The sequence below is a fragment of the Megalops cyprinoides genome, chromosome 2 (genome assembly GCF_013368585.1).
Source record: "Megalops cyprinoides isolate fMegCyp1 chromosome 2, fMegCyp1.pri, whole genome shotgun sequence".
NCBI classification, from domain to species: Eukaryota; Metazoa; Chordata; class Actinopteri; order Elopiformes; family Megalopidae; genus Megalops; species Megalops cyprinoides.
In genome coordinates this window covers 63,482,501-63,494,908 of record NC_050584.1, presented here as the reverse complement: position 1 = coordinate 63,494,908, position 12,408 = coordinate 63,482,501, and the positions used below count along the sequence as shown (strand labels likewise).

General features: G+C 44.2%; 1 protein-coding gene across 5 annotated transcripts in view; it reads left to right on the top strand.

The window, feature by feature from the left end:
• The window catches only part of LOC118773660 (5'-AMP-activated protein kinase subunit gamma-2-like), a 122,170-nt gene that overhangs the window by 23,712 nt on the left and 86,050 nt on the right, over positions 1-12,408 (top strand). For all 5 annotated transcript variants that reach the window (XM_036522682.1, XM_036522681.1, XM_036522684.1 and 2 more), the window contains one exon: positions 10,042-10,327. In XM_036522682.1, the coding sequence (XP_036378575.1) occupies positions 10,042-10,327 (286 nt within the window). The remainder of the gene's footprint in view (positions 1-10,041; positions 10,328-12,408) is intronic.

Below are 12,408 nucleotides of genomic sequence, written 5' to 3'. Positions count from 1 at the left end.
CCCTGAAAGCCTCAACAGAAAAATTTTGGGGAGTCTCTGGAAAAACCTTTAAAAAATTATTTGTCACTAAAAATAAAAGCCCGACAGATGCAGCCTGTGTCCAAATTCACATCCCTTCTTCTTGGTTGAATTGCTCACAAAGTATTCATCGCTAACGATGCTAGTTGCTTGTCTATGCAACAAAGTGTTAGCGAGAAAAATTATTTTGAATTTACATCAAATTTAATCATAGTTACAATTTGCATACAGACCATACACCCATTACTCATGTTTGAATTACTCGTGATTATTACTCGTCATTGCATAGATATGGAACACATATCACAAGAAAGGGTGGAACCAGAGCTTTGTAATGATGCTAGTCACATATTTGTACATATCGAAGTAATCACGTTATGAAGACAGATCAAACTTATGCAAAGTAATATCTTTACTAATTTCTTCACCCATTTTCACACTCCTGCTTCTCAGCTGAATAAGTCACGAAGTCCTGATCACTTCACAATGTATATCAAAATAAACAGCAGAACTTACCCTTTCCGATGATACTAGTTGTTTCTCTGTGTGACAAAGCATTGTCGAGTAATCCAGTTTTGAAATCACAGCAAATTTCTGCACTGTCTACAATATAGAGCTGACATTACATCCCACTTTGTATGAAAAAATAAACACAAAATAATGTATTTTCTTTTCATTGCAATGATTCAAAAGTTGTGGTCAAAAGACATGCACAGGTTTTCATAAAATAAAGTACATTCTTCAACCAGTGATTCAGTGACAAGACTTCAGTGAATAAAACAATGACATTTATTTCTGTTATGCACTAAGAACATTTTTCTCGGGTTTCTCCTGTATTTCAAGGCCATCTCCCAGCACCCTCCCATAATTTGCATGGTAAACTTTATTATGAAAAATCGTCATACACAGATCCATAAGTTTTGTATGTTTGTCTGACGTTACCCAAGTTGCCAGATCGTCTATGAAACACAATCTACACACACAATCCACACACTACATATATTTATTTATTTACTTATTTATTTACTATCAACCCCCCCCCCCCCGCTTAAAAATCCTCCCTTATTTTGAAACCTAAATGTTGGCAGGTATGGGTAGGGGGGCCTCCCCGATTGCCACTGGGTTTTTCACACACTGGTCTTAGTATTAGTGTTATTAATATTATTTAGTGGATTCATTTAAAGCTCTTGAAGACAAGTCTCACACTGCAAGCTTTCAACATCTTATCATATCTCGCAGGAGCTCTGCAGTATGGTTAGTTATTATTTTTTTTCCAGGAACTGCGCTGTAATATATAAATAGGGCGGCAATTCAGTAATCCGAGGCTGTAAAAAAATAGATAAAAATGCAACAGCCCATCACTTTTAAAGCAATAAATTCTGCTGCTCACTCTTTTTTTTACTGTTTGTTTACATTATTGGCCTTTAGGTGTTGTGCAGTGGCTTAGCACAGGTCTTAAAGGTTGCACAGGAGTGGGAGTTGAATTTTATTATTCATTTGCTTTGGGTTAAAACCATTCCCTCTGTGGACTGACTGACTGGCTTATTATCAGTACAAATTAATATTATGCTTTGAACAACGATGTCTGTGGGTGCTCTGTTCTTTAGCCATAGGCTGTACTGTCTGTCTGTTGAAAACAGCTCTGCCTCTAGGGGACTCACTTGTTTATTTCTGTCTGTAAGTATTCCACTAACATATAGACTGCTATAATGTGGATCCAAAACATACATTTGCTCATTTCCTATTGAAAACAAGGATGCTACTAATTCAAGAAGGTTAAAAGTGACAACCAGTAGAATGAACCAGATGAAACCAGTATAAGGCTGTATCTAAATGTGAAGAATAGTAACAGCATAGTAACACCATAGAAATAGAATAACTAGTGTGCTTCTAGCTAGCAAAAGCAACGTTTTGCAGGAGCTTGGTGTGTATATTGGATTGGACTGAATCAGGGCATTCCGGGTATGTCCTGAGCAGCTCTTGTCTAGAGCGGAATCTGTTGTGCTTTTGGAATATCTGGAGTCTACGTCACAGGGTATCACTGCTTAATGGGATGCTTTTGCACAAATCATGAGGTATTACAGCCAATCAATCTAGTAATGCTTATATTTATGCTTGTCACATGATGACATCATAAAGCTGCCGAGGTGGATTTTTCTCATAGATTTCACTTTTATTAAAACAATAAAATTTAATTCAATATTTATAACACTTCAGTTCACTTCCTACTGGATTAGGAATAGAAGTCTCAATTTTTCTTTTTATGTTCTTTTTTCTTTTTTTTAACCAATACCCTTATCCTTGGCTTACATCATTTGCATGTTCACCTGCTATCCATCCCTACACTTACATACTTACTAAAACAGCTCAGGTTAAGCATCTCTCTCAAGGCTGTAACTGCAGTGTTGCCGAACCAAAAATTGAAAGCTGCACCCTGCTGGTTATAAATCTCATTTCCAGACCGCTCCGCCACACACCTTCCCCTGTAAATTTGAACAGTCATCAGAGAAAGTGAGATGGACACTCCTCTCCTCCACTCCCAGCACTGATTAATGTTGATAGTGTCCAACGAGACAAGTTTCATTCCTTCTGCAAGAGCCCCTGAATGATCGCCGGGGACAGAGTGATATGGCAGTCTGAGTTGAAGAGATTAGCAGGCCTTCAGTGAGTGTAGAGACTCTCAGGGACAACTGAGGTGACTTCACACCTTCAGCAGGGGCCCCCAGGTGAGACAGTCTGCCCCCCCGCCGCCCCGCCCTGCCCCGCCCCGCCCGGCTACAGTCTGTCACTGTCCGTTAATGAGGCCGTGCAGATTGATCTTGTGGCCATGTTACATTACACATTTATTAGGTGTTTGCACTTATCCTGACCACACGTTTTGGATATTTTTACATGGCATCAGTTTATTGACTGGATACTTTACATTACATTATTGTCATTTATTACACACTCTTATCTTAGTGTTTCACATAGATTACAGTTTTATCTATTTATACAGCTGGATATTTACTGAGGCAATTCTGGGTTAAATACATTGCCCAGGGGTACAGCAGCAGTGCTCCAGCGGGGAATTGAACCAGCAACCTTTTGGTCACATGTCCTGCTCCTTACCATTATGCTGCACTGTTGATGAAATTCACATTAAGCATATTGCACCAGAGTACAACAGCACTGTTTATCCTTTGGGGTTACAAGCCTGGCTCCTCAAGCGCTGATGCTACATTTCAGGTGTAAACTGTAACTCAGGATTCCTCTGTCCCAATGTGGTGGGGATAGAAATGTAGGCCACTGATCTTTCCTCATTCCGAAGAGCAGGTGTGTAGTAAACATATTCTCTGTGTAGGTTTGTCACCAGAATAGAACAGATGGGTTGTTAGATTAGAATCAGGGGACATCAAACCTGACTTGCCCTCCTAAACATGATTTGTGTCGAACCTCTTGTGGTGGAGAGTTTGTAGGAAAACAGATAGACACGTGTCTCTGTATGTGCCTGTTGTCCTTTCTCAAATATTAATGCCTTTGAAGCTGTAAAGAAAGCAGTAGGCCAAAATGAGACAGTGAAAATCTTCAAATACATATTGACAGAAAGTTTGTAATTTATGATACAGAACACAGCAAAATATCTTCAGTTAGCATTACACAAGAATTTGTACCAAGTAGGCCAAGTATTGAAGGACTCAGATAACACTGTTGTGGTCTGAAATCTGTTCGTATGTTGTTGAGGTTCTGTCCTGGTGCCTTGTCAGCATTAGAGTTTATGTCCTGGCTTACTTCTTTATCAAGATTGTTTGAAGTCTAATTAGAGCCACACCGTAATACACTTAACAACACACTGAGATATCAACACCTACAGACAGTTGGCCAAAGTCTCCCACTGACTTCTCTGAGGTCTCTCCACTGTTATTGGCTGGTCAAGAGGTGGTCAGCCAATCACAGTGTATGGTGAGGTGTGTGTAAATCATGCACATAATTGCAGTCAAGGAAAATACAACTAGCCTGTGGTGCTCTAAATATTTCTCTCTCTCTGACACACACACACACACACACACACACACACACACACACACAAGCTGACCTGTCACAATTTGTAAGTTTTGTTTTTGTTATAGCCTTTCAGCATTTGATTTACAAAAACAGTACTGTCACCTCAAGCTATCATGCTAAGTAAGTGTTTACTCAGAGAGGTGGGCCGCAGACTCAACGTGCTTGCTGTTGTCTTCACAATTTAATCCCATTTCAGCTTTACCCCAAGGGCCACCAGTATCATAGTTTATTTCAAATGGTTTATCGTTGAGTCGTGCATAGCAGTGGCACCGGTGCGGTCAGGCCCAATGCCCCACCTGATTGGTGGAATGCCAGCTGCCTTGCTGAGAACAGAAAACAGTTTTCCTCCATTGGGGTTGCAGAACGAACAGTTTGAATGATTCAACCCCTTGTTTACATGGAGGCAAATCTCTTCCAAAGAATGGTAAGAATCCTCTCCAAGAGTGAATCAGTTCCAGTGTCTGTGAGAGCATAGATACTAAGCCTTCTGAAAACCTTAACTGAAGCAGAACGCAAGACAGAGAGATTGGTCACGTGTGCCACTGGTGTGGAAGAGGGTTTGGGTTCTGGAAGGTGTGGGTTTGTTAGCATCCGTCCCTGGCAGAAGAATGGTACAAGAATCTTAAGCAAAACTAAATGACACAAACTACCAAAATTACACGCAGAGGAGGCGGATTTTCCACCACCAAAATGCGAAGCGACTAATTACATTTATTCTTGAGAACAGGCACATGGGGAGTCAGCTCACAGGTGGTGTTGTACAGGAAGAGTGAGGGTTGTAAATTAAAGGCATGCTACAGCACCTACAGCTGATGTCCTTGGCCAACTGTTCGATCCCTAGTTTGGGAAAGGAGATAAAGTCTGCAGGTGCCCGAATGGCAGCATAAGGGGAGTTTCCCAGACTGAGAGACCCTGGTGATGCGCCAATGTTCGCCTGGTGCGCCAAAAGGCCGATGGGTTTAAGGTTCTGATTGTTCCGTGTGGAAATGAGCCAGGAAAGGGTTAACAGTACACGAACGGCGCATAGGATTATGATTCTGGAATTATCCGAACATGTCCCTGCAATACCAAACGATTTAATTTTTATCCAAAGTAAAATGCTTTCCCCTACGCCGTTGTCAAAAGCTATTATAACAGGAAGCCTGGACCTGTGACTCAGTTAGAGTGGCTTCTCGTCTGACTTTGAAATTACCACGGACGTGGCAGCTGACTCAATTTCCAGATTAATTCAGCCACTGCGCCCTTTCTGTCATTGTTTTAATGCGCAGCCTTTTTACTGCAAAATGGCACGACGAATCTCTCGGATTGCGGATTCGCTAAATCACGCATTATCTCTGAAGGAAGTTTCTGCTTGCTTCGTCAGATCATTATCGCGTATTTATCAGTGGGAGAAGCCTGAAAATGACAGGCTTTCGTTTTTACATTTTTCTACGACAGACATGCACACGTTAAAAATGTTTCCAGACGTCCAGTTTTTTCATGAGAGAAAATGTCAACCTCTCGCTTTTATCGCTTCATTCTTATTGCGGTCCTTTCTGGGCCTGAGAGTAAAGTAAATATTTGCAAACTGCTTGTCTGAAATTCTCCAGAGCCAAGAACTGATGTGGAGCGCTGTTTCCTCATGCACTTAAAAATATGACGGCTGCATGAATGCATTGCAGTATTCTAATTACGTCTTTATTGTTTGTTGCCGTACGCTGTGTAGGTCATCTATCCAAGTGAGAAAAAGGACCGATAACCTCAGTGAGATGGTGCCATAGCCGCTGTGTTATGACCATACAGTTACGGCACGTTGTTTGCGATATGTATTCCTGCATTTATTGAGAAAAACAAATTCATGGCATGTTGAAGCAGCGCTCATTTTCACGGAGACGATTCCGCTTCGCTCACCTGAAGGCGGGGGAGGCGGGGGTGTGATTTGGCGAAGCAGAGTATATGTCAGAGACCAACTGAATGGTTGAAAATCTCGGGGGCGTTGCGAACTGAACTTTTCGAATTGAGCGTTTGCGCATTGCCCTCCCGATGAACAGTGAAAATGAAATGTTTAATTACATGTAACATAACCTTCAAGTTATGTGTTTAGTTGGGGAAAGAAATAACTTCTGCAGGTGCACTCATGCCAGTATGAGGGAAGTTACCATAATATGTTATATGAAAATGAAGTGCTATATGTAAATTAAACGATGTCTCATAAAAGTCTGTCGCAAGCATGCACACGTTAAAACGTGTTCCCAGTTTGTCCAATATTTCCATGAGAAAAAATGTTAACCTCACAGAGAATTGCAGTCGCTGAGATGTTAACGATGATGAAGTTGGATATTTTACGAGAAATGTCGCCTCTAAATGAGCCCATTGCCTTGCGACGTTCCCGATCTGTTCTTGAAAAGCGCTAGATTTATCTCTTAGTATTTTCTGTCAGAAAAGTAGGGAATATCTCCAGTCTTTAATTTCCTATGTAGCAACGAACTGACAACAAAATTGACAACACTGACCGTCGAACCGTTGCTAGGCAACCAAATTGCGCTGGATATCATCTTCCGTTGCCACCCGCAGTGTGCACCGGCAAGTGTTTTCAATTTGAAATAAATTAAACTTTGGCAGAAATTCCATCCTTGATTTTCCTCTCAAAATAAAGTATTTAAAAGCAACGACCTGCTGTGCCCTTAGTGTCATCTAGAGCTCTGTCAGCATTGGGTGGAGCTACCTTGTAAAGCTAGAGCAGCATTGGGTTACAGTGTGTTATGTTGAGTTATCAAACCTGGAAGCACTGAAGTTGTGCATATTTGGGAAACAGCTGCTGTTACAGCCGTAAGGAAATTCATTTTCTTTGGAAAGAAGGTAAGAAACACCTGTTAAGGCAGAATTACTGTACTGTTCTAGCTGCCCTCACACTTCATGACATAACATTGTTGTGATTTAGCAGATGCTCTTACCCAGAGTGACTTACATAGATTACAGTTTTGCATGATATCCATTTATACTGCTGGATATTTACTGAGGCCGTTGTGGGTTAGGCACCTTGCCCAAGGGGACAGTGGGAGTACCCCAGAGGGGCATCGAGCCAGAAGCCTTTCGGTTACGAGCCCTGCTCCTTACCACTACGCTACACCTCTGCCCTAATACATTATACTCTACTGGATGACACTGTGCTTTAGTATCCCTCTGTTTAATCTGTTCCACCAAAAGTGAAGCAGGTTCATCTATGGCTGTCATGTTTGCCTCCAGCTGAAATCTTGCCTTCCCCTGTTATCCACCAGTTCACTGCTAAGAGTTAAAACAACAGCTTCATCTCTACAAAAGAATACAGCAGGGAGATTGTGTTGCATGGATTCACAGACAAAAGCCACCCACAGTCCTCCCCCGCAGATAGCATGCTATAAAAGACAGAGAAACAATGATCAAACTGTAAAAAGAGTATCTGTAAAGGAGAGTGTTTTTTTTTCCTCCACTAAGGAGTTGAGCAACGTGATCCTAGTTTGTCCCTCCCCAGGAGTTACTGACCTGCCTCTGCACAGTATCTCAGCTCCTACACGCCCCCCCCATTTGGATGTAACACTTCTGCCTTGGCTTTGTTGTTGAGCAATTTATGTTTTTATTACTTTGGTACATTAGGATGTTAAGTACATTGGCATGCACATTTTTGACATTTGGCAGGTGCTCTTATCCAGAGCGCACTACAAAGAACGAGTACAAAGTGCATCTGTTGCTGCATGAAAGACATTGACACAACTGATAAGCACTGCAATCACAACATCGAACCACGTGTCAGTCCCTCACTCTGATAATCGGTTCATTCATGCATTCATAAGTACACAAGTGCCACACGTAACTGTTAGGTGTAATACAGCCATGCCATACAGTAAAGCTTCATAATTAAGAGGAAGGCTAGTTGTGCTTGGCTAGGGGAGTCCACTGCAGTCTGAAGAGGTGGGTTTTCAGTCTGCAGTAGAAAATGGCGGTGGTGTAGCGTAGTGGGATAAGGAGCAGGGCTTGAAACTGAGAGGTTGCTGGTTTCATTCCATGCTGGAACGCTGCTGCTGTACCCTTGGTACCCTCGGTACATATCTAGCTGTATGAATGGATGACACGTGAAAACTGTAACCTATGTAAAATGCTCTGCACAAGAGCGTCTGCTGAATGACGGGAATGTAATGTAATGTAATGGCCAGGAATTGTGCTGTCCTCATTCCACCGTGTTGAGATCTGAAACACACAACGGCTGCGTGCGGTATGTGTTGTTTAAAGGGGGGGGGATTGGATTGCCAAACGGGGTGACATGGCCAGATTGGAGGGTCTGGTGACAGATTGCAGGTGTGGGGGGAGCCGTTAGCCTTGCCACCCGGTAGGCTAACGCCAGCATTTTGGAGTTGCTGAGAGGCATTACCGGTAGGCAGGAGATCAGTAGGGTCAAGAAATGAGAGTGTCTAGGAAGAACGTAGACCAGCCTGGGATCTGCAGCGTTCTGGGTGAGTTGCTGGGTTTCGCATACACATGTAGGGAGACCGGGGAGTAAGGAGTTACAGTATTGCAGTAGTCCACACAGGAGAGGACCAGCGGAAGCACCAGGAGCTGGTGTAATATTGCACTTTGACACTAGCTGTCGAAATTGTGACTGTTTGTACTGCCCAGTCTGTGTTCTGTACGGCCCTTGTTATCGCAGCGCTGTGCGAAGTGTTGACACGTGCTTCAGCTGTGGCTTTCTGCTGCTCGTACGGCCTTGTTGTACGCACCCGCATGCTTATGCTGTGTGAGTCACTGCGGATGAGAGCATGTGCCAGATGACTAAATGTTAATACGCTCTGAACACGTGCAAATCTGAGCACCTACCCCCCCCCACCTGCTCATTCTGCTGAGGTGTCGCACTGCCAGGGAGATAATGCAACAGGCCCCTCCCACTCTGTGCTCCAGGAGCTCAACTCTGCTTCACTCTGACTGATTGGGGGGGTGGGGGTGGGGGTGGGTTTACTCCAGACGTCTTAAAGGAAACAGTGTGATGTCAAAGCAGTCTATGACTCTATCAGCTCTGAGCTGATAGCTGGGCTTGAATCATCTCCTTAAGCTTTTTCAATTTCAGAGTACGGCCCTTCTCTAAATACCTTGCGGAGTTCTGGCAAGGATATGCCCGCAGGGGCTGAAAAGTAATTTGGTTCGCACTTTTAGCAAATCAAACGCGAGGGATGCTGGTATGATAAAGCGAACGCTGGTTTGCTGTGAGTCTCCCTTCACTGTGCCATACCCTTGAGCAAAGCACTTATCTTCAGTTATCTTGAAGTGCTTCAGGTAAATGTCCTGTTGTGTAAACAGACAGCATGTCAGAACGGGAGCTCTGCTGATTGCCCTTGGTGCCGTGAGTGCGGGGAATCGATAATGTGAATGTCTTATGGGGTTTGTATTTGATTGGAGCTTCCGGGGTTTGGCTGCCTGTCTGTCTCTTATGGTGAGAGAGGACAGGGCGCAGTGCACAGAGGACCGGGGGGGGGGCGGTCGCTGACCAACGGGTGGCCGGATCGGATAGGTGAAAGCGCCCTGAGTGTGTGTGTAGCATAGTGGTAAAAGGTTGCTGGTTCGAGTTCCCACTGAGGTACTGCTGATGTACCCTTGGGCAAGGTACTTAACCCAGAATTGCATTGGTAAATGTCCAACTGTATAAATGGATAATATATTAAAAATAATGTAAGCTATTCTAAGCTACTCTGGATAAGAGTGTCTGTGATATAATGTAGTAATGTAATGTAAGGGCGGCAGTGTAGCATAGTGGTTAAGGAGCAGGGCTTGTAACTGAAAGGTTGCCGGTTCGATTCCCTGCTGCATCACTGCTGTTGTTCTTTGGGCAAGGTACTAAACTCAGAATTGCCTCAGTAAATGTTCAGCTGTATAAATGGTGATAACATCTAAAAATCTAAAAATTGTAACCTATGTAAGTCGCTCTGGATAAGAGCGTCTGCTAAATGCGTGTGTGTGTGTGTGTGTGTTATGCAGGGGGAGGTGAGCTGCCACTCTGCCAGCCCCACCAAAGGCTTCTTCATGAGGGGCCCCTTCAGCCGCCCATCCAGCCCCATGTCGGCCCCGGCCAGGGCCCGGTTCAGCCCTGGCTCCCCGAAAACCATCTTCCCGTACCCGCCCCACCAGGACTCCCCGCCCAAGTCCCCCCGGCGCATGAGCTTCAGCGGGATCTTCCGCTCCTCCTCCAAAGACTCCTCCGCCTCCAACACCTCCACCTCCACCTCCCCGGTCAGCATCAAGCTCTTCTCACGGGCCCGCAAAGGTAAGAGGCCTGTCGCCCCCCCAGCATTCTGCTGTTAACAGTTGATGTAACGTCAGCTTTCCCACCCTGCAATTCTGCTCCCACCGACTCAGTGCCACATTTGAATTGTGATCGTAGGAATAAGATCAGCTGCAGGGGGTGGAAAGTAGCTCCACCCACACAGACAGAAAAGGATCCTTCTGACACAGAGGGCATTTCTGAGTGTTGGCAACTCCGCTGAGGTTCCTCACTGTTTCAGAATCCTCGGGCTGTTGGTTTTATTAATAGTCGTGGTCATCTTGTCTGCCTGTTTAGAGTAAATGGAAGGATTTTAGTCAGTCCTCTTCCATCGGTTTTTGGTGTAACAAATTGCAGTATTGCGTTCTCCTTTGTTTTGGGCTGTTTGCATGAGTCTGGCTCATTATAGAAGACGACACAGAAGCCAAAACAATCTCGCTAATGTGGGTTTCAGACACCGCTGCAGTTCTCTGATGCTTTCAGTTCTGAAGCTCAAAGCAGGATGTGACATAACTTTTATTGCGGTTAACAGAAAATTTGATTGCTGCAGTTCCAAGAAAAATTATGTTATGAACCGCATTTGTGTGGAACAAATATTTATTTCTAATTATTATAATTTATTTGGCAGACTGTCTAATCCAGAGTGCTTTGCAAGCCTGTCGTGGGCCAAAAAAATATTATGCATGCCATCAGAGCAGGAAGAATGAGGGCATGGATACAGAATGGAAAGTAACACATCAGAGATAAAGTGTCAGGCTGGGGCGGCAGTGTAGCATAGTGGTTAAGGAGCAGGACTCGTAGCCGAAAGGTTGCCGGTTCAGTCCCCGCTGGGACACTGCCGCTGTACCCTTGGGCAAGTTACTTAACCCACAGTTGCCTCAGTAAAAATATCCAGCTGTATAAATGGATAACATTGTAAAACAACTGTAACCTATGTAAGTTGCTTTGGATAAAATGTCTGCCAAATGAATAAATGTAAATGAAAAACAGTTCTGTGATAAGAATTACCAAAGCTGGTCATTTTTTAGCGCAGTGTATACATGTTACACACAACAGACAACATTTTAATTATAACTTTATGTGTGATCTTGAGATGATTCAGCCTCCCTTTTTCCCAAAATAAGAGGATTTTTCTCTTTGCTTGCCACTCTTGGGGAGAAATGTGTGTGTAAGGTGAGAGCTGGTGTTGATTTTGTGCAAAAAATGGATAGATGGATTACTGGCGCCCGTTGGCAGAGGGCAGTCTTCATCTCTGAAGTGGGCCGTGTGCTGAAGCAGCCCACAGGAATCCAAATTGTCAGTTGCTCAGTGGGTCCATCTTAGCCTCTCGGCTCTCACTCCCACACAGACGCTGACTTTGTTCTCATCCTTCTGGTTAAGACTGGAGGAAATAACCCAAGAAACAACCTGGTTCCTCATTTACTGAGTAACTCTTTGAGCAGCTCCCTCCAAAGTTAGGACACTTCTTCTTCTGCCACTAGAGGGCAAAAAGAGATGCAAAGTGGTCACTTTATCTGAATAGCACCTGTTCAGTTCTTGTACGGACTCTGTCCTGATCACATATTCTGGCGTTCTCTGGGTGACCAACTGCATATGGTCGTTTGCGTATGTGTATTTTTTAATGTACTGTTGTTGATGATTTTTTCCCAGTTCGATTGTGATGGAAGTTGCTCTGGATATGAGCGTCTGCTAAATGCATGTAATGTACATTCATGAGCTGAAGCAAAATACAGTTGGGTGGAATTACAGAGCGATTTTCTGCCTCGTTATGACTGTTCTGTACAGGCTGTCTGCCCTGTAGGAGCTCCCCTTTGTTCCGGAGCCAGCGGCTTTGTGGTCGCTCTTTCTGGCCGACTCACGCTGCGTCTTCCTGTGACCCCCACTTCCTGTGCAGCCTGCCGCATTCACAGACCGCTGCTTACGGCACAGGATCACTCACAGTGACCCCCCTTTCCTGTGCAGCCTCCTGAAATCACAGACCGCTGCTTACGGCACAGGATCACTCACAGTGACCCCCCTTTCCTGTGCAGCCTCCTGAAATCACAGACCGCTGCTTACGGCACAGGATCACTCACAGTGCTGCT